The sequence below is a fragment of the Thunnus thynnus genome, chromosome 15 (genome assembly GCF_963924715.1).
Source record: "Thunnus thynnus chromosome 15, fThuThy2.1, whole genome shotgun sequence".
NCBI classification, from domain to species: domain Eukaryota; kingdom Metazoa; phylum Chordata; class Actinopteri; order Scombriformes; family Scombridae; genus Thunnus; species Thunnus thynnus.
The window spans coordinates 14925282-14949188 of NC_089531.1; the positions used below are offsets into that span (position 1 = coordinate 14925282).

Consider the following 23907-nt stretch of genomic DNA (forward strand, 5'->3'; position numbering starts at 1 on the left):
TTTCAAAACACAGTTCCAGTGATGCATGCATTGCATGTGCACAATTTTATGTGTGTACATATGCATTGCCTGTAAGTGATTGTAAAGCAGACTACATACCTGTGTGTCTGTGTGTATGCATGTGCTTGAGCACACATGCACACATACTGCCAGGTGCCCTATTTGTCTCCCTTTCTGTGTTGATCCATCTGTCAGTCTATAAAACTTTATAACTTGCAACACAATGCCTCCCTGTCCAAATCACACGCACTCCATGTTACAAATCAATTGCAGCTTTTTAAACCCAATAAATTATTCAGTTCACTTATGGGGCGAGATTTACAGATTCATGAGTAATGATTATAATACACTGTTAACTATATCAGTGTGTCACATGTTTTGAAGCAAAGTTATTGATTACTTGATTTCTTAAAACTTCTCTGAAAAACAAATGACTTTCTGACACACTATGTCAGCAAAATGTTTTTTATGTAAGCTGCTATTTAAAAATAAAGTCCACAAAACTACAAAGTAGTATATAAAAAGTTGCTAATATTACTTTTTTTCTGTATGCTTTATCAGCCCACTAAAAGGATTTTATGTCTCTCAATAATAGCAAGAAATTTAGACAAAACCTTCAATATGTAATTTTAATTATAATGGTGTAAAGAGAATAAAAGGTTGAAAGAAAAAAAGTTGAGCACATCCGTAGATCTCTAAAGTAAATGTATATTTTGAATCGAGCACATAAAAGTGGTGAAAAAGCACAAAATGTGTGTCCTCTTAGAGTTCAAGATCACTCCACTACAGAGGAAAGCCAGATATTACAAGACAAAGCAAACAATATAAATGTGTATAATTTGGAGGCAGTGCACAGAGAGAGCTGAAAAACTAAGCCAAGACATCCACACATATCGATGCGAGTAAGAATTATGCAAAGCGGATCTGCTTGAGTGCTGTACATGATATCCAACAATGTCACTTGCTTCTTACAGATAATGGAGACATCACTGATAATCCAGTTGCCGCATCTTAAAAGGCTAATTGCCTATGCTTCCTCGGATTTTCTTCACAAGTTGCTGCAACGTTATGAGTTTCTATTGGGTCCCTGTACACTCAAAACAAGAATGTTGATGTCATTCTAACCTCGTTGGACATAAACGCCAATGAACACAAGATGCTGTGACACTGGCGGGATAAGATTGATTGTTCAAACCAAATGAGGGGGCAGCGACTGTCCCAAGTGGGAAGCATCAGGTATGTCGGAGTATTTTTCAAGAGTGATGGTAAAAAGGATTGTGAAACTTACTGCTACTCAGGGGCATTGGCTCCAATGATGCAGGCTTTTTTTATTGGACTCAGGAGGTAACAAGAGGGCTCAGCTATAAACCAAAGCTTTACTGAACCAGTAAGTTTTCAGTCCAACTTTCAAATGCTTTACATTCCTTCCAATTAATTCAACAGTCTAACCACAAGATGCACTGTGAGGCTTTGTTTATACATTACTTCATTTTTAAAAAACGTATTTTTACTTGCAGGGGTTTCTCTATTACCGTCTCTTTGTGTAAACTGTTTTTTTTTTCTTTTATAGGTTCTTTTATGGGTGCATGTAGTGCATTTTTAGTGTGTGTGTGTGTGTGTATGAAAAACATGAATGTATTGTGTAGACTTCATGAAAAATGGTTAAGCGTCATCACACATTTATTTACCTGTATTTACCGAGCGTCTCTCGCGCTTACCTGTACGTCATATGTGCCATTCATCATAACTGTCCTGTGTTGCTGATTGTGTACATCTGGCCTTGTCTTCCCCAACTCTTTGGCTTGGTTCCTCTGCCCTTGTCCTGCCTGGATGTCTGGGAGCAGAAATACAAGGAGGGGTCAGAATCGTAGAAGCAGATAAACAAAGAGAGGTCAGGTCGCTAGAGGCGAAGAAAAAAACCAAAAAAAAACAAGGACATGTCTGACTTTTGGGAAGAGTGAAAACTTTTAGAACAATGACCAACAAGTTGTTGTTGCAAGCAAAGCTGCGCCCTGAGCATACTGAAAAACACACTTTATAAAGTTAATACCTTCTATCCTTCAAAAATGCCTTTGCATTGTACGCTCATGTGTTTTACAGTGGGTTTGTTGTGACAGGCGCAGCTTTTCTTGAAAGTCTGTAACTTACTAACTTAATGAGGTGATAATTGCACTTTTTTTTCCCCTGTTTGTTCAGATTTATTTCGATACTTTACTAAGCCTGTTAACATGTCAGCGTGTGGTCCAATGCAGCGTTTAGGCTTGATCAGTGGTAGCAGGGAATCGTGTTATTTTCCTTTTACAACCATTTTATACAATAAGGAGCAACATAACTCAAAAACATTAAGCTAAGCTAATTACCTAGAGGTGTGTGCTGGGGAGCCATGTTGTGGAGTGCCAGGATGTGTGTGTCGAGGGCAGCATCCTGCCGCGTGCGGTTGTGCAGACCCAGGTGATACTTCCTAAAGTGCTTCACCAGGTCAGCGGGGTCGTTGCCATAGTAACCGTAACCGCACACGTTGCACTTGAAGTCCTGGAGTTTAGGAGAAGGGCTGGAGGAGAGTGGAGGGGTGTCAGTTGTCGACTCCTCCCCTCCTTCCTGTCTGGTGAGGAGGTGGGGAGTCGAGAGGAGAGGAGAAATGAGATGATCTGCCTCCCCTCTGTCTCTTTCGCTCCTCTCTCCCTCCTCTGCACCCTTCTCCCCATCCTCAGCCTCCGACTGGCTCTCGGGTCTGTCAGTCATCGCCGCCCCTCCTTGTTTAGCCCTCCCCCCTCCTCCTCCTCCTCCTCCTCCTCCTCTCCTCCCCCCTCTCTCCTCATTGCTGTAGCGATCGTCTCTCGCGCCGACAGATGAGGGAGAGACGGACGAGGAAACGCACTCGCTCTCTCCCTCCTCCTCTTCCTGCTCCTCATCTCCTCTGATCCGGTCGGAGGATTCTGGTTCGGAGGGTCGGTTTATTCGGTCAGCCTCCGCTCCTACTCTACCCTCCTCCTCACCCTCCTCTTCCTCTTCTCCTGGTGGCCTCCTCCCCTCTTCCTCCTCCTCCTCCTCGCCTCCCACACTCCGGATAGGGGGATTCTTCTTCCTCACCATCTCTGTAAAGATGGAGAGAGACAGAAAAAGTTTTATTGTCCAATTGATATATTGATAGTATCTAAAAACTGTGATATTTATGCATACATGTGGGATCTGGGAGATAAAAACATATCCAGCAGATTTTCTTAATCCCTAAATCAAGACATGAAGAGATATAAGGTGCCTGCAAGACACAGATAATATACTGTGCACGCACACACACACACACACACACGCACACAAATTTTCTGACAATGATATACGTATGTGTATAGAACAGCTTTGATTCAATTTACAAACTGCTTTGAAGGCTGAAATCTGTGACGATCCTCGACCACAAACCTCGTCAAAGAAAAACAGCCCCAACAAATCAGAAACATCTCAGCTATGAGAGCGTTTTCAGGGGTGTGTGTGTTGGGATGTTCGTTGCATCCTTAAGTGCAACTTTTTGACTTTTTTTTTTTTTTTTTCCCCCTAAACCAGGGAGTGAATCTTTTTATCATTATGGAAACCATCCGTGAGAATCTTCAACACATGACCACATCAAAACCCAAACCATATCAGAGAGAGCGTGAGGACGCGGGGAGAGGAGGGGTGGAAGAGAGAGGGGAGAAAAGCAGAGAGAGAGAGAGAGAGAGAGGGTGAGGCACGGAGAGAAACGGGGGAGACCGAGGGAGGAGAGAGACACAGGGAGAATGTCCAACACACAACCACATCAAACCACACACCCCCATATCAGAAAGATGGATGAGGGAGGCGGTAGACTGCAATTCATCCCCTCTAGCGCTCCAAATTTCTTTTTTGCATCTCTTCTTGCGTGCCTTTCATTCATTTTCTGGCTCCCAAATTCTCTTTTTCTCATCTCTCTTTGTCTCTCATGCTCTATCTGTGTCACCTCCTGTCCTTTGGTTTCCTCTCTCTCTCTCTTTTTTTTCTTTTTGAAATTTTCTTTTGTCTGCTTTTATTTTTCTTTTAATATCCCATTTTAATTATTTTACTCCTCTCTCATCTCATTTTTCTCTCCTTTTCAGCAGCATGCTCATTTATAATCAAAGTAAAATACCTCTATCAAACAAAAAAAAAAAAGCACTTGTCAGGGCATATTAATTGCCTTTCTCTATTCTCTATTGCCCTCTTTCACGTACAAGAATAATTGCAACAATAATTTAAGTAATTCCATCAATAAAATGTTTCATTCTGTTCCTGCTCCCTCCGACAGTCGTCCCCCTTCTCCCACCATCCCTCCTTTCCCTCCCTCCCTCTCTTATAATCACTATACAAAGCCATCAAATAACCAACCATGTGTTTTATGTTAAACCATAATCTTTCTTTTGTTTGAAAAGAGAACAATTGTGGTTGTTTTGTTCACAACAGTCGTGACAGGGAGAGATACTGCGTGTGTGTGCAAGCATGTGTGTGTGTGCGTGCGCGTGTGTGTTTATTTGTGGTTGTTCAGTTCATATTCAGTCGTAAACACAGTCAACCCATTGACCCATACGCCGTGTTTGTGTGTGTGTGTGTTCAGTCATAAACACAGTGAAACCCAACAGACGCCTGATAGACGCCAAAAACTGATCACTTTTAGATCAATGCAATATGAGGGGGGAAGACGCTGCGAGTGCGTGCGTGCGTGTGCATATTTGATGATGCGTGTTGAAGCGAGATAGCGTGCGTGCGACTCTCTGCGGGTGAGTCTATGTTAGTGTGAGAGATAAGTGCTTACTGTTATTTACTGATAGTGAACTGCAAACATTTGAAGCATGAGGAAAATCAACACTAACACACACACGCTTCTGAAGAAAGAGAAGGAAAAGAGGATGTAGTTGAAAACAGATAATTAGATGACCATAAACAAACACAAGCAGATACACATAAACAGATTGAAAGGGACCATATTTTAATAACCCTGTAATGTGATCTAGTGGATTAGGAAGAAAAGAGAAGATAAAACACAAACACACACACAAAAAACAAAAAAGAGAGACAAAAATAAAAGAAAGAGCGAGAGAGAAGGCTGCTTTCTTTGTTGAATCCAATTTTCTTTCTATGGCCTTTCTAGTGTTTTACCATTTTTTTTCTCTCCCTCTTTCTCTACCATACAACTATTAAAATAAAGCAATTTATGTCTGTGAGGGCCCACGCCTAGACCAGCCCTGGCACTCACTGTGTGTGTGCCTGCATATGTGTGTGTGTGTGTGTGTGTGTGTGTGTGTGTATGAGAGTGAGTGAGTGCAGGGAGCAGAGGAAAATCTCATCTGATGTTCACCACACCCAGTCAGAATTCATCATTCGCTCACTCTCACACACACACACACATACACACACACACACACACACACACACACACACACACACACACACACACACACACACACACACAGTGGAAAACTACAGATCGTTGTGGTAAAGCAATGAAGCTGAAATCCCGACCTAAGACAGGGCACTGACTGACCTAACTGTGTTTCCATCTGCCCTGTATGATTTCAGTGATGACTTAAAAAGTTCATCAAAATGATAATAATGAATGATTTTTCTAAAGTGTGCAATCAATAAAACAGAAATTAACAAGAGTATTATCTATTATTTATTTACTCTGGCATCATGTGTCATTTGCATACTTCAGGCACACTTATTTGTGTGCTCCAGGATGTGGTCAAGAATAATAGGTGTGTGTCAAAAAGCTGTACTGTGTGTGTCTGTTTCTGGGTGTGTGTGTGTGTGTGTGTGTGTGTGTGTATGTGCTTCAATGTCGCAGTACAGCCTTTGTCTGCTTCAGGCTGTATACACAGACTGGAACCATTACTATCAACTACAATTAGGTACAACCCACCACAACATACCGCATAACAACTACTGCTACTAGCTACAATTAGCCCCTATACACCACAACGGCCTCAATACCACAACGAGGATGAATACGACAGTTAATCATTTCCATCAACTGCAATTAGCCCCAACGCCAGTGAGGCTTTTATCTGAAATTGCCAATAATCACCCTAAGACAACTGTTGAAGGATGCACTGACACCGGTGCGGTAGGTATCTACTGTATATGTATCAGCGTACGTCCAGGCCAAAGTAGAGGATCCATGTTTAAGGATTTCCATCCTTAATATGTCTGAATGTTTTTCATGCTGCATGGTGGTAAACTGAGTTTGATAACAGTTGAACTGTGTATCAGTTAACTAAAAAGTTTTTATGTCACATCAATAGACTTTCAGTTGAGTACAACTAAAACCAGCTGGTACTTCATACCATCAACTGGCAGTGTGAAAAAATCAAGTCTTTTTTAATTAGCCGATTATTTAATCTATAAAATATATGAAAATAGGGAAAAATATCCATTATAATTTTCCAGAGCCTGGGTGGCATCTTGAAATTACTCTTTTCTTCAGACCAACAGTCCAAAACCAAAAGATATTCAACCTGCAATAGTATAAAAACAGGAAATCCTCACATTAGAGAAGCTGGTATGTTTGGCATTACTGCTTAATATAAGACTTAAATGATTAATATTATCAAAACTGTTCAGGATATATTCTCTGTTGATAGAGTGAATTGTAAATTGTTTCAGCAGTGTGAATGACAACGGATGTTAAATCTCTACCATCCTTTGTCATGCATGTGTGTGTAGTTTTTGTACTGTGTTTCATGTAACCATTAAGTCACACGAACATCATGAACTTCCAGTTCAGCCACATGATGTGTGCAGGATCATCATGTAATGCCAGCCCGACGCTAATATTCAAACTTGAAAGGGAGTCCTATTCATTCAGACAAGAGCGTTAGATCTCACTAATGGAGAAACACAGATTACCAGTACACCTCAACCATTTTACCCACTGACCCCGAGCTAATTCTCTAAATGCATATTATTAAGTCACTGTAATGGATGGGTTTTATACCAAATCTGAACATAGCCACGTATTTCTGCTGCCTTCAGATATCTCTTCTCTTCCCCTCCCCGTGGGACAGCTGTAGTTGGCATCTCCATCTTTTCATAAACAAAGGATTAATGTGCAACATATGAAGAAATAATGCTAAGGGCAAGGTCTTGTTACACAGAAAAATCTCTCTCTAGCTTTCATTCTGTTTCTCTTTCTGCGTCATTCTGTCTTTTCATATTATCCTCTCGGTCTTTGTCTCTGCATTTCCTGCCCCTAATCATCTGTCCTTTCTTTTTTCCTTTGATGCCATCTCTCACTCTCTGATTCTTAATTTTAAAAAAAAGATATATTTATGTAGAAGTGGGGGTACATTGAGGAGTATGATTAAGACAGGAAGGAAGATATAGAACATAGAAAGAAGGTAAGAACTCCTAATTAAAATAAAAAAAATACATAGGACCGTCTCTTACACAAGGGGGGTGAGTGAAAGGAGAGAAGGAGGACAGTGGCAAGCAGGGGATGAGAGAGTTTACACAGGAAAGAGAACACATTTTCTTCATTTAAGAAGAAAAAACAGACATTGTCTGGGGAAATGGATAGACAGAAATAGGAACAAGAGAATAGGGTGGAGAAGGAGAGAAGAGAGGCAAGAGACAAAGAGCAGATAAGCTCCACTTCCATTAATGTCTAAAGCAAGTTTTCTGCACCCACGCTACTACGGGAGAAGGGCATTTAATAGGCAACCTCTTCCCATCCCTCAAAGCTAAAAAATACAACTTTCCATTCTTTAAGTCAACAGTTTTTTAACCGATTCTAGCACATTTTGGATCTAATTTGTCCAAGACTCTAGATGCAGTTGTGCACTAGGTCAGGCGTCTAGCTGGTTGCCCCTCCAACAACCTGCAACATAATGATGGATTTAAAACAATTCCACAACCCACGGTGAGGTTACTGATTTACTTTGACTGATATAATGAAACAATCCTTTCCCAGATGTCTTGTTCTTGTTCTGTTTTTTCCCACACATACTTGATAGGGAACTTGTAGATAGAAAGCCATTGACAGTGAGTGAGTGAGTGAGTGAGTGAGTGGTGGACATGTGGGGGCGAGCTGTTCTGGCCAAATGGCACAATGAATAAATTAAATGGATTCTCTACAAGTAGAAAATAATGTAATCATGTGAATTAATGTCAGAGTAAATTGCCTGCATAACATTTTTCAACATTTCTCATTATGTTCCCCTTGATGCAGGGACTGAAAAGAAAAGTGAGCGAAAAGTCAAATTTAAGTTAGAAGTTAAGTTTTAAATGTGCATTTTCAAGTACAAGTGTGCAACACTTGTGTTTCTGTATCTAAAACCACATGTGGATGCTTTTGGAAAATTTTACTTGCAGATTTGGTGAGTGGATGGAAGATCACAGAAATGATTAATCAACTAAGCATGCACCTAATGTTTTAGTTATTTTATATTCTGATAGTTATTTTTTCCATTAATCGCTTAAGTTAGAAAATAGTCACAAAAAAAAAATGTTGTTGAACCCAAGCTGACGACTTGAATTGTTTATTTTGTCTGACCAACATTTCAAAACCCAAAGACATTCAGATAAAGACAGAAAAAGAAAGCAGCAAATGCTCATATTTGAGAGGCTAGAACCATCACATGTTAGCATTTCTGCTTGAAAAATTAGGTAAACAATGTCGAAATAGTTAAAAAATTGTCAAAACTAATCGATTAATCTGCTAATCAATGAGTCTACTATTTTGGCAAATTTGTTACTGGATTTTCCATTGATGACATTTTTCTAGTGAACATGTTTCTTTGTCTGTTACGCCATGCTCAAATATTGTTTCTTTCCTCTAAATAAATACCACTGAAGCTGCTGCCAGAAACCTGAAACACATCACTTCCTGTCTGTAAAAAGGATTTTTCCTGGAAAGATCTGGCAGACGCCAGCTCTGTTGTTGCTGTTGCAAATGTTGGAGCTTTCATGACTGTGTTGTATCATTCGGCAGTCATTTATTTATATGAAAATGTCACAGATTATTACTTCTAGGAAGGCCACTGATGCACAAAATGGCAGTCACGCTGAAATGGCTTGTAGCTTTAGGTTACGTGTCAGTGAATGAAAGCAGCTGAGGAAAATATTAATGAAAGCGCACACGTGACCGGTTTAGTACCCACACAGACAAAACAGATCAGTCCGTGAAACCGAGCCTATTTAGAGCGGTGGGATAATAATAGGAATCGGCCACAAGTGCCAGCTACTATGCGGTGCTTAGTTCAAGCGTTGGATGGGAGTACGGGTGTGTCTGGCTTCCTCCAGAAACGAGGAGTTAGGGGGTAAAGGAGTCTGCTGCGGGGAGGATTTTTTCTTTCTGACGACGTAACTGCTTGATCTTAGAATTGATTTTGCAGAGGCAGGAGTCTAATTGAAGATAGGAAGGGAGGGGTGGAGAGAGAGACAGAAGGAGGGAGAGAGAGAAGGACAACCTAAAATCACTGAGAGACAGAGTCCACCTGCCATTTTAAGACTAAAAGCTTTCAGTTGCTTGCTAGGCCCCTAATCAATGCCAGAAGTCTTACTTACACACACACACACACACACACTCTTCATCTGGGGCCCAATTCATTCCTGCCACGGATCAAGCAAATCACACACACACACACACTCATATGCAGACACACACTCACAGAGTGTAGGACTCATTTGTAAAGGGGTAACAGCATGCAAAATATGTCATCTTAAATGTCAAACTTAATCAGAGGTTCACATTTCAATACCACACTCTCTCGTTATGAGACTCCCTCCCTCTGTTTCTGCTTCTTCTTCTTCACTCTTGAGCTGCCTTTCTCTGCTTTCTTATTCTCTGTATTGGTCTTTTTCTTACTCACACACACACACACACAAACCTATATAGTGAACACACGCATCCCTCCTCCCCCTCTCCATATCTGTCCATCTTTCATCTATCTCCCTCTCTCAATTAATCTCCCTCTTCCACCCACCCATATCCATCTCCCTCTCTTCTCTCTGCTGCTGTCTCCTTCTCAATCTCTATTTCTCTCCTCCTCCTATCCTTATATGAAATTTGAGGTGTTTTGTAGGTGTGTGTAGGTGTGTGTGTGTGTGTGTGTTAAGGTGTAAGTCTTAGAAGCACAACAGCACTCTACCTGACTGACAGCCAGCCAGTATTAAATATAGCAAAAAAACGAGCTCAAACAGTCACAGAGTTTCTTTCTATGTGCTTCTATATGTGCCTCTTAGCATATATGTGGCTTTAAAAGCATATGCTGCCATTTTCTTTCATTCTAAGTTCTTCAGAGACAGCTTTCACATAGTAGTCTACATAAGAGAATACCTTCAAACTGACTCAATCGATAAACGCAAAGTGTTGTGTGCCAGGACTTTTTTCTGGATATTTTAAACTGAAGATGCATACCACTTCCAAAAACAATTTCCAAAGGCTTTGCATCACACAGCTCATTGATACCCCTAATATCATGCTTGCAGATGCTCATCCAAGCTAACAAAATGAACATCTGTTTTTGTAGTTCTGCTGATATGATTTACTGATAGATCCGTCTACACTGACTGACTGGGAGCGAGAGATGCTTTGCTGAAACACAGTGCAAAACACAGCGAGGAAAAGGACATCACCTCTAACGGTCTTGCGCCACGAGCACACGAGCGCAAGCAACAGGATGTTGCCTGTACTTCATTTAACAGCCACAGATGTCACTATTGAGAAGGAATTTCTGATTCCTACATATAGAGCCTTTAAGTTGCTATGATATAAATATAACCATGTAACCATCGCACCTGTTGTATTTGTCTACTATTTGGTAGTTTGAGAATCAGGCCATAACAGCCAAGATGGCATAAAGAGGCCATTCTGTGCTTTTTAGTGTGTTAGTTTGGTAGGATACAAAGATATCACAATCATAGGAGGAGTGAAGAGCAGTATATAAGGTTCCAGACCTCTCAAGCAGAAAGAGAGCATCTGCGTACCAGAACATTTGAGTGTAGTGAAAGTTTTTGATTGTCTTTCAGGCTATTAAAAGGCAATAAATAATTATAATTAAAACAGCACTGTAAGGATGTATTAAGAAATTTCATGTTGTCCCCCCTCCTCCTCTACAGTCTGATGTTGTAAATGGCAAAATGATCATGAAGCTGCAGTATCAAAACCGCAAGTAATACATCAAATCACAAGCAGCTGATTTTGAAGAATTCACTTCTGAAGATAAACTTCCCAATCAGTATATAACTAACCAGTGATGAGTTAAGTAAGTAAGTTAAAAATAATTGTATAATTTAAACACTTGCTAAATTGAAGTGATTGCTTAAAAAAGTAATGTATTTATAGCACAAAATGCAGCATAGCAAAGCAGACGTTTCTCTATTGATTCCTAATTTTTCAGTCAGTAAAGACATAGAGATGGGAGTTTCTTGCATGGCTGAGAGCAAGGGTCAAAAAACCCTATGTCAATATGAAATCCTGACATTACGTTCACAAAAATCTGGAGTAAGGAAAAATGTGTGCTTTCAAGTTTGGCTTTTCTAAATCATCATTACCATCATGCTATAAGTTTGCTGCTCTTGGTTTAAAATCAGACCTGCTAACCACACCTCTGGCAAGGAGAAAATATTTAGGTTTACCTTTTTTACGTGTATTTTATTGGAATTACTCAAGTTTTGTACTGACTCCTGTGTAACTTCGGAAAGGTTCCTTGCGATCCGAAGAATAACCCATAAAATTTTGATAGACACAAAGCCAAATCCAGACCATACTGTTTGGCCTTGTTACATTGTAATAATAAGTGCCACTGTAATTCATTGTCATCATCTGTGTAGCTGATAAAACAGATCCTGCTGACAAAACATGGAGAGACAACAGTGCTTGAAGAATATGAAGAGACTGGGACGCTGTGTGACAGTAGAAGAAGACAGATGGTTAACATTCTTGCAGCACACATGGTTGAGACTGAGGGGTAAGTTGATAGCAGATACAGATTTGATTGTAAGGATGAGCAGAACTGTGTGAAATAGGGCAGCTCACCCCAGCGGTTAGGCGGTTACAGCCATTTAACTGAAATTTTAAATAAATTCCCATACTGCATCATTACTAAAATTAAGGAAGGTAGTCAGAAATGTGTGGATTTGTGGCTGAATTACCGGTAGTTTGTTAGTAGTCACTTTGTTGGATTGAAAAAGGCCATCAGCAGTTGAGATTGGAGAAAAAAACAGCAATGACAGTGTTGGTCTCAACACTGCAGTAGACTCATATTACTGCAGTAATGCCATAATTGTCCCATCTCTATGAAGTGCTATCCGACATTTGGGTAAGTGAACAAACAACAATTTTTCCTTTTTTTTCCCTCTTTGCAGCATAATCCCGAAGCGAATTACTAAAGAGAGATATGCATTGGGAATATTCACCTTGTTCCCCGCATTAAAAGATCCCTTCTTCAGGAAAGGATAAGCAAGTTGTGTGTTTATCTTAATTGCTTATCATTTTTAAATTTATTTTTTGCATTAAGAAATGATGGTTTCAAGATTACTTAAGGATGTACTTGACACTGTACAGGGTCCCTTTGATTATTAATGCTGAAATACACTCAGTTGCCAGTTTATTAGGTCTACCTAGATAAAACTAAGGCAGTATATTACAGTCCTTAAATAAATCCTCCCTTTATGAAGGTTCTAATGTTGATTTAAAAAGAAACTGTTTTAAAGAGGTGCTCTCAACTTTATGGTTATTTTGGAGGCTGTAGTATTGTGCTGTTGTTAAGTTATATTATGTTATACAAAGAGGTGTTTCTAATATTTTGACTACCCACACTGACATAAATGGGATGGACAAAATATTAGAAATACCATATCCTTGATAAACCACACCAGTGACAGAGAAAGCATCCTGCAGAAGATGAAGGAGACCTTTGAGTATGGCAGCAGCCATCCACAACCCCCCAATGAATCTTTTTTCTGCTAACTACTACTGCAGGATGTGTCTCATTGACAGAGCATCAGCTCATACAGTGTTATATACAGCAAAAATGAGCAACATGTGACTTTATGCACCAAACTAATCAATGAGGAGCATTACAGTTATATTGTTGAAAATCCAAGAGAAAATTCCAGGAGGAAAGTTTTGGGATCAAATGAAATAGCATACTCAATACCTTGGCGTACTTCAACATATCAGTTAATTCTGTGTTTGTCATATTGCATGATATCTTAGGAGGAAGGAGTAGCACATGATGACGTTAAGTTGTTGTTTGAATATTGAATTTTATTTCCAATGAAATTATACTATGCATTCAACTATGGCTTTATGGATAAAAAGAATCATCCAACGCACACAAACATGTTGCGCACTGGCAACAATATTGGGTTGATGCCAGTCAAACATTATGCCTCATACTAATCTTCGGCGATGTTGTCCCACAGGGCGGCAGACAATGCCATCTATTGATACTGTTGTTGCACATCATTAACATTGTATTTTCTCCATGTATTACAGAGGGAATGACAGTATTTAAAAAACATCTTAATGAAGAGCATCGTCGGTTATTTACAGATTTGTATCCTCAAGATAATTTGATCCCAAAACATCACTTCATGGTCCACTATCCTGAGCGTATATGCAAAATTGGTCCTTTATTACACGTTTGGAGTATGAGGTATGCAGCCAAACACAAATTCTTCACGTTCAGCATTAAAAACGTCAAGAACATAACGAAGTCCCTTGCCAAGAAACACCAAATAGCTGTTGCCTGTTATTGTGAATCACTGTCTGCCAAAGCTTTAAAGTCTGGGCCTCACAAAATGAAAATACAGACTGATGTTGAAAATGGTGATTTGAGTTCAGAACACTTTCAAACCGATGTGTCAAGTGAAATAAGTGTCACAACTTGGGTTAAACATAATGGTACTGAATATCACATGGGTCTTGTTTGTTTGCACAGATTTTGTTGATGAGATGCAGGTGTTCAGTAAGATTGCATCTTTTTGAGAAATGAAGTCTAATTTTTGGTAACAGAAATGGAGACTACATTTTAGTTGTTGACCAAATGCATAATGTTTCAAACATTACACCTCATTAGTTGTGATACTTCAAGCCCTTTGATGTCTAAATGTCTTATGGTACACATTCACTTTTCTATGTTGTTCCAGACAGCTGCATTGTAACAGTAATAGGCTACCTTGTGTTTTTGGCAGTACTATATTGTACAAGGTCTCTGCAGGGGTTTTTTTTTTTATGAGTGCACTGTTTGTCAAATATAATGTGAAGCCCTTGTTACAGGAAAAAATAAAATTTCTTTCATTGCAGTACCTATTTGAATTATTGCACATGGGTGGTGGGAGGGCAACATTTACAGATTGTACATGTGAACTCTAATGGTGTCAGTTCCAGGAGACCATCTACACTTTAAGTACAATATTCAACAATAGTTTAGTGTAAATTTTAAGTGATAAATTGAAGGACTGTCACCACCAAGTGTTAGCTGACCACCGGTGCAGTGTTGACCAGTTACTCCATGAGTGTCTCTAATGAGTGAACTTTGATTGAACACTGACCAGTGTTGTTATCCGTTATGGTGTTAATAATTTACACTATGAGAGTTTGTTAAGTAACGCTGTCATGGTGTTTATAATGTTAACTCATTCAGAAATGTTAATTCAACACTTTCACAGTGGTTCCTGTATAAACACTGGGTCAGTGTTCATTTTAACTCTGAGGGTGTTAAATTTCTGATTTCAAACATGCAGTGTACTGTTCTTTTATTATTCTAATCCCCGTTGTTCCACTTATTAATTAAAGATATGAATGTTTTCACCTGGCAAACCATACTGCGAAAAAACTACATACAAGAAAGTGCTCAGAATTTACAGTAGATAAACACAGATTCAGAAATGAATGCAATGGAATGATGAGTGCACCGATCCTGCGTGTACGAACAGACACACACACTTCCAGCAGAGCCCCCCACCACACAAACTTTATTAAAAGTCTATTAGAGGAGTCTGACCCTGAATAACTACATTGGATTACTGCACCACACAGGGTCTGGGAAGCACTATACCGTGTGTTTGTGGGTTTGTGCATGTGTGTGTAGTACTCTGTAGGAGGGCTATTTACCCCTTTGGGGAGTTAAAGGCAGAACATTGGTTAACACCACTTACACACGGACATACACACACAGCTGTCCAGTATAACCATGTTCTTCTGGCTACTGAGCACTTTAGAGTTCAGACCGCTGTTCAAAAACTACTGGGAGAAGAGAAGAAAGTTCTCACTTCAATGAAAGACATTCTCTGAAACTGCTCTACAGATTAAAACTGTTGAATTTCTGCTCAATTAACTCAATTAATTATTCAACTTTATAAAACACACAAGACACAGTAAAACACAACATTTTACAAGTGACGGAATCTCGTTTTTCCAACAGTGACTCACTCAGCATGACAGAAATAAGCGGTTTTCATCTGCACAGGCACATTTGAAAGCACTATGCTAACACCCTAGGAGCCCAAAGGTGGGTCAGAGGAGAATATAAACAGGTTATTAAGTTTTTCTGGAGGAATCGCTATGAACTGTCCAAACGTTCCTTGCCAAATTATTGGAGGTTAGTAGGTTAAAACAAGGTACATTTTGTTAGATGAGCCTATACAAAAGACTATCTGTGTGCATGTTAGAGTATTACAATGAAATAGCAGCCAACAGATTGCTGGTTTAGCTCCCAGTGGGACCATAAATGATGCTGAAATAAATCAGTATTACAGCATGCACACACCATACACAGATCCAGGCTGATAGTTCAAATAGTGGCATACACAACTCTCTCTCTCTCTCTCTCTCTCTCTCTCTCTCTCTCTCACACACACACACACACACACACACCTGTCATTTCATTAAATCACATACATGTATGCACGTAAGTACATACACATGCAGATGTGTCTTTGCATGTGTGTCTGGATTTCAATGTCTCCTCATCAATTTGTGACTATTTCAGTGAAATAGTTAAACAGAAGACACACACAGGCGCAGACTATATATCTCTTCTGCTATTTCAATAATCTGTGACCTGAGAGTTTATAAGACTCAATAGTCTGGCCTCTGGAATGGCAGTCTGGATTTTAACTTTATACACACAGACACACACACAGACGCACTCAGATACAGACACAGCTCCCCTGCTATGGTCCTTAGAGCATACTCCGTCTGTGTGTGAATGTGTGTATGGAGCATACCATGTGTGTGTGGTCACGTCTAAGAAAGCTCCTTTAAAAATGGATCTCTTTCTCTCACCATCACTGATGATGTCACCTTAACCAATTTTTGTGGTGAACAAACTGTGGTCAGCAGATATCTGTTGTCTGTGTCTGTGGGTATGTCTGTGTAAAATCTCATTTAGAACTTTAAAAATAAATCATACAGCTGTCATGTCACAGTTTTACACATGCAGGAGTGTGGAAAACACACACACAAACTGTGAGGAGTGTGTGTGTAATTAATTATTGTTGAACTGGCTGCCAGGATACAGAGGTAGGCGATGAGAAAAGATCCTTACGGATAACACACACTCACAGAGAGGGAAAACACATGTCAACATGCTAAAACCCATTTTTTTTATCAGTTTACTTAACCAGATATGCACCTCGCTGTGTTAAAAACATTTAGTAAAAGAGCTGTAAAACAGAAGCACAGACACATAGAAACACACTTGCACACACAAACTCACATAAACATGCATGAACAAATCATTCGGTACAAAGGAAACACAATAACTATATACACATTAACACAATTGTCCAATAAGGACTGATAAGCTGAACATCAATTTCCTCTCATTGAATTCTACACAACTGTAATTAATGATAAAAACCTTTGTAATATGACCACATTAAAAGATTAGTTCCACCATTTGCATTATTTAAAAGTAATCCAACTTCATTAAATCCTCATTTAGTTTCTTCCTGCACAACAACAAAGCACCACACACACAGCAGACATTACACATACCAGTTTAAAATCTACTGCATTACAACAGACCACATAAACAATAAACTGAGGTGTTGTTCGGGTGAATGTGTAAAAAGAAAGACATTTTACGCTTTGATAAAAGTACTACACACCCTTAATATCAAAGGAGACACTCTAACAGTACAGAGATACACAACAAAAGCTTCAAATACACACACTGGTAAACAAATTTGGTATCCCCAGGTCTCATTTTTATAGATATCTACTATTGCGGAACTTTATAGCCTCACGCTCCGATTGTTTCCCCCCACATCTCTGTTAGATTCTATTTCTAAGTTCAGGATTTAAAACAGATTATAGGTAGGACATATAACCTTCTCAATCTACATAATTTCTAAATAACTCTAAATAACTTCAGATCAACTTAAAAAAAAATGGGAAGAGGATTTAAAGGACCAGTGTGTAGGATTTAGTGGCATCTAGCGAGTGAGGTTGCAGATGGCAATAAACTCAATACCCCTCCTTTTACCCTTCCCTTCCAAGCGTGTAGGAGAACCTTCAGCAGCGGCGAAGTCGCTAAAAATGTGAAAGGCCCTCTCTAGAGCCAGTGTTTGGTTTGTCCATTCTGGGCTACTGTAGAAACATGGCGGTGCAACATGGCGGGCTCCGAGGAAGAGGACCAGCTCCCTATGTAGATATAAAGGGCTCATTCTAAGGTAACGAAAACACAACGATTCTTATTTTCATGAGATTATAAACTACTTAAAACATACTTATGAATTTTGTGTTCCATTTCTGCCAAGTCCATTCCCCTAGATGCCACTAAATTCTACACACTGCACCTTTAAACAAATCCCAGATGCAATTTGGCAGGAAATTATTCCAAGGATTTACTCATCATCCATTTGTCAATGGCATGCTGTTGTACAATTCAATTCAGTACACTTATTTCATTGGTTGAAGGCTAGGTTGTCCAGAATTAGGCTAGAGTTGGACCCTATATGTGACAGATGCAAGCAAGCTCTTTAACAAGTCTATTATATATGTTCTGTCCCAGATTACATCATTTCTGGCAGTCTACCTTCGTACTTTCTCGAAGATGTTGGAGGAGCCAATGGATCCATCCCTTTTTATTGCTTTATTTGGTGTTGTACCACAGGGTGTGCATCTAAGTAATTGTAAGTGCAACATGCTGGCCTTCTGCACTTTGTTATCCAGGCAACTTATACTGTTCAGGTGGAAACACCCTCCCTCCCACACATTCTCACTGGATCAAAGTGGTTATGCAATATCTCAAGTTAGAGACGATAAGATACTCTCTCCAAGGGTCTGAGATTTTAAGCAATTTGACAGTCTTTCCTGACATTTGCAGAAAAAATGGATGCAGAGAATGTAACCCTATAATAAGTATAAACTTCTGACTCCTTCTGTCACTGTGTGTTTATCTGTCTGTCTGTTTGTTGTTGTTTTATTTGCTTGTGTGTTTCTCCTCTTCGGCAAGTGTATAAGATGACTGACTTTAAGGTAGTGGTGCACGTCTGGTTTGTTTAGGTGGGCAGGCCGGGTAGAAACTTGGGATTAGTTTGGATATAGTGTACTGTTTGGATTTTGTACATTGTGAAAATGTGCAACAAAAAGACAATCAAAAAAACTTCAAATGCACACCAAAGAAAAACACATCATAAGTAGGGTTTGATAAATAATTGAAGAGGGACTTCCAAATCCTCAAAATACTGTATTAAAGAGGTGTCTGTTTGAAGAGCCTTTTCTTAGCTAGGATAAAAAAAATACTGACTAATACTCAGAAGATTCTGCTTGGGTTCAACAAATATGCACACACAGCTTAAGATGTATCTAAATACTGTGAAACATCCCCTTTTGAAGAGGACTGTGTTACTTTCTTGAGGTTCTGATTTTGTATACTTGTCTTCAAAGACAGAGTGATGAGGTTTGTCTGACGAGACTTGTTTACAGTGAAACTATGAGAAGCAGTTTAACTCGGCAGACTGAGGGAAGAGACACTTATCAAACAATGACTGTAACGGTCAAAAAGTCAGAAACAGTTCAGCGCCACATAGTGAGGAACTGAGGCTCAAACCCTGCATCAAGTAGGGCCGCAACTAACAATTATCTTTCATTATCAATTCATCTGCCAGTTATTTTCTCGATTAATCGATGAATCATTTAGTCAACTAAGTAGTGAAAATGCCTGTTATAATTTCCACGGTTACTTCTTAAAATGTCTTATTTTGACTCTGAAACCCAAAGATATTGAGTTTACTATCATGCAAAGTAAAGAAAAGCATAAAATCATCACATTTGAGAAGATACAAACAACATTTTTTTTTATACTTGCTTAAAAAATTACTAAATGATTTTTCCATTATCAAAGTAGTTGCCAATTAACATACAGTTGACCGATTAATCGATTAATCAACTACTGTTGCAGCTCTAATTTCATGCTTTGAGCGTGGGTTTTCCTACCTTTAACCACTGGATTTTTTTTGTTTGTTTTGTTTTAACTTATGACTCATGACTTATGATTGGTTTCTTTCCATATCTGCCACACTGCCTTCTTTGTCATATGCATGTGTACATGTTAAAACACCATTAGAAACCCAGTTAAGTGTGGCCACAAAATCAGGTTTCTCCAGCAGAAATCCAGCTGGGTTAACCACTTCTTTTAATCCTTTCTCCTGTCTTCTTGACAGGGCTTCTAAGAAATCAGACAATCACCAAGTTACTGAGGTGTGTGTTCACACACTGTGAAACTCTTTATCCTCCCTGTTTAGTTTGCTGAGGAGTGGCACATACCTCACAGAGAATCATGAGCAAAAAAGAAAAGATGAGAGAGTGAGAGGTGTAGAAACAGACAGACTTTTTCACACTTGAAAGAGAGACACATGAAAAAAAAAAAACACTATCACACCAGAACACTGTTCCCTCCCCTTCTCTCTCGCTGCTCTTCACTCTTTTATTCACTCCCCACTACCATTTCTCCTACTGGTGTGAAAGTTTTGGCGGAGGTAGAGGTGTGCGTGTGTGTGTGTGTTTGTGTGTGTTTGTTTGTGTGTGTGTGTGCATGTTTGTGTGTGTGCGTGTAGTGAAGACCCGACAACTTCCTCTCAACTTCCTGTGATCGGAGTTGGGGGGTTGCTGGGGGACAACCAGGAAATTACACACAAACTGGGTCGCAATGAGCTTGAAATGAGAGTAGACAATTACAGCACATAAAAGTAACAGCCGTCAGCGCTTGTGTGATGTAATATATTGTACATTGTCCACAATGTAAGCCGTTGTCAGTTCTAAGAAAGAGAGTTTAAAATTGTATCCAACACACACACGCAAACACTATGAACACACAGAAAACCGAAATCACACAGTGATGACAAAACACACAGACAATAGTTAGTGAACACGCACACACACACTCTAATGCACACAAAGAACAAAAAAGAGGAAGGAGGTGGCAGCACTGCCCAATGTTTCACAATAAAAGCTGAGATTAATTCACTTCCTTACACTGTGTGCATACAGTACATGCACATATGCGTGCATGTGTGTGTGTGTGTGTGTGTGTGTGCAGGCGCGTGCGTGTGAGTACTTGAGTATAACAGACAGAGACAGACAAAGAATATGAGTGTATTCTTCCCTCATTTTCAGCGCTAACTCGTGTTTTCTCACACACTTATTTATGGGAGCAGATGTGCTCAGCCCAACACACACACACATGTGCACACACTCAAAGACACACACACGCACACACACACAGAGAAACACATGCATGTGAAGGACACTGAGACAGTTTAGAAAGCCTTGGGGCTCAGTCTGAGCTTTCATTTCCTCTATCCTGCATAACAACTGACAGATACACACATACACACACACATTCACACAGATACACACAGACAGACAGAGTGGATGATTATGAGACTCTTAGCCTGCCCAGAGGGACTACAGAGGTAGACAACTAGCTCTAAGAGAATTACTACAGAACCCCACTCTGCATTAAAACCTTTTCAACAAGACAGAATGAACCATAATCTTTCTGCCTCAGATGAAAATTAACTAGAAAAATTACAGCAATAACAAAAATAGGAGCTGTTTTACAAAGGCAGCAGGACTGTACAATTACAGCTAAAACAATAAGCAAATGAATCCTAGCAAAGGCATGATAATCAGGCTACAGAGGATACCAAAAGATATACACTGAAAAGTTCTTGCAAATCTCTATGTATCAATTTGAGTTAAAAAAAAAAGGTAATACATAAAGCCTACGTTTGAATTTCTAGGAGTTATAGAAGACACAGCCTCTAAGAGTGGAGTTAAATTGTCAGGCAAAGTCTAAGGAGGCCTTAAATTCTTTTAAAAAGTGTCACATTTTTGTTTTAACTTCAGGCTCTTATTCTTTCTATAAGTGCAGGTGTCACATTTTTCACACGTTGGATACCTCAGGAAAGTCAAAGGAAAATCTTCTCTTCCTCTTACAAGTTCTTTTCCTAATTAAGGCTGTTACTTTACCGCCCGGCGGTGCAGTGACAGAGAAGGTTTGCCTGGGGAAAAGAAATGTCCGTGGGTTTTTTTTTTGTGAGCTCACATTCATCTCTCCTAAAAGTCACACGTTTATTTTTCCAACTGTTTTCATCTTCACCCTCCTCACACACACACACACGCAGACATACTAACGAAACAGACAGTGAACTTTCCTGTGTTATTAGAAGTTGCCGGTCGTTGCGACATTGGAGTTCAAGATAACACACGCACACACACACACACACAGTTACACTACTGCATACTGATACACAGAGTACAGTTTAGATTAATTTGAAGACTTTTGTTTAGGCTTATTGTAATAGGGATTTTAGGGATAAATAGATTTGAAGAAGTGTATACAAAAGCTGCAAGCATACGTATAAACACACACATATATGGAAGACAATGCAATATTCTTGTTTCACCTCAAAAGCTTCTCTCTGTGTGTATGTTCGCTTTTTTTAATTTTAGAAGGGAGTTGTTACCAGCAATGTGCATAAAGAAGTGGCCCTTGTTAACTCAAACTATATGGACGCTGCTGTCGTAGGAATTCTAATTGCACTGTTCATGGAAATGTAATGTAATGCAGTCAAGAGGTTTCCTGCACAGAACGGATTACCAAGAGATGCTGAATAAAACCATCACCGCAAAAGTCATGAATAAATCCATCAAATTATGACGTGTCTCTTAAAAGAACTGAGGTACAGTGGCTCATGAGTGAGTCGAACCCAGAGAGCCAAAACGTTGTATTTTCTAGAGTTGAAGGGTCCAGACATGATATTTGATTTCACAAATTAAAAGAAAAATCCCCCATTTTATGTTGGCATATAATAAACAGCTCATTACAACAAGATGGCAAATAAATTCTTGAATCTTGTTTTTCTCAGTTTCCCTGATCAGCAGATTAATGCTGTTTGGCTTTAAAGGGCATTGCATTCCCATAACAGTCAATATTAGTGGGTGCCTTCACATAAAAGAACATGAAATATGTCTCTAACCTTTTAAAATTCCCCAAATCTCTTTTATATGAGTTCACAACACATGGGAAAAAGGCCTTTGTGAAAGCAAATTCCTGCAGCACCACAAACAAATTGAGCTTACATAATTTTCTGAAGGCCTCAGAATTCACAGGTTTGAGCTAAAACTTAATCAATTTCATTTTTTTTCCAGTGTTTTGGTTGCATTTTGTGCTTTTATTAAACAGTAGAGAGCTGAGAGGAATGAGTGGAGAGAGGGGTGGAGGATGACACGCAACAATCTCTTAAACCAGATTATACAGTCAGCATCTTAAAGCCCTAGGCTGCCCAAGACCCACACTTTTCAGTCATCTGCAAGACAGTGGCTCGACACAGTAAACATGGCTTTTGATTGTCTACAAATAACAATGGTTTGGACGCATCTTCTAAAGTAAATGTGTATATTTTGTGTCAGGGATTGTGGGATTGTGTGTTATCCAGCGTGTAAGGTGCAAATCAAAGACATTAAGTTAACCTAAAATCACTATCCGCACAGCTGCTTATACACAGGAGGTGACCGTTATCTACATTGACCTGATTTGATCTAATTCTCCGTTCGCACCATATAAACTGAAATCGATCACCGGCGATTATCTGACTTAGGGAGCTCTGGATGATTTTATGGAGGAGGAAAGAGCACGGGGAGGTTTTGTAAGTGGGATGAAGATGGCAATTATTCAGGGAGCGTTGTCTCGACACGGATCCTCTGACTGAAATATCGACAGACTGTTATCGACCCTTAATCGTGTATTGTGGAGACGCCGGCATCCCCCTCTCCAATGCACATTTTTTAAAAGATTTTTGGGGGGCATTTTTTTGCTTTTTTGAAGATCAGTGAAGAGGCAGACGGGAAACAAGGGGCGAGAGAGATGAGTATGACATGCAACAAAGGTCCTTGGCTGGAATCGAATCAGGGATGTTGCGGTTATGCGGTATGTACAATGACCATTTGGCTACCAGGGCATTCCTGTCAATGCACTTTTGATAATAATTTCAAAAAGAGCAAAGTTTTTATCATATCCTGACACACTATTATACCTGACTTGTCTTATACCTGTAACAGGCACAGTTCATCATGTAGGTTTCCTGGCACTGCGTACAGATACAGACCTGACAAAGAGAGAACTGCTGTGCTGTGAGCAAAATTCACTTTGAGTAATTTAATGTAGCTGAAACATCCTGCTGTACTGAACCCGAATAGTGTCTAAAAGGTGACGCATCTCTGTTATGCAAGTTCAATTTGGCCCTTTCTGTGTGTCTGTAGGCTATCATCATTTAATATTCTTGTAAAATTTGCTATTATTACCTGTCAAATGCTGTAATTAGGATTCTGAGTGAAAAAAGATACCAACATACAGTGTCTATCAGCAGCAGAAGCCAAAAGATATGAATCTAGAAAAAAAA

At 39.5% G+C, this 23907-nt stretch overlaps 1 protein-coding gene across 4 annotated transcripts in view; it reads right to left on the bottom strand.

Moving 5' to 3' along the window:
* The window catches only part of trps1 (trichorhinophalangeal syndrome I), a 128524-nt gene that overhangs the window by 64583 nt on the left and 40034 nt on the right, over window positions 1-23907 (bottom strand). For all 4 annotated transcript variants that reach the window (XM_067612810.1, XM_067612812.1, XM_067612811.1 and 1 more), the window contains exons 3-4: window positions 2361-3095; window positions 1719-1834 (exon numbers count right to left, since the gene is read on the bottom strand). In XM_067612810.1, coding sequence (XP_067468911.1) covers window positions 1719-1834; window positions 2361-3095 — 851 coding nt within the window. The remainder of the gene's footprint in view (window positions 1-1718; window positions 1835-2360; window positions 3096-23907) is intronic.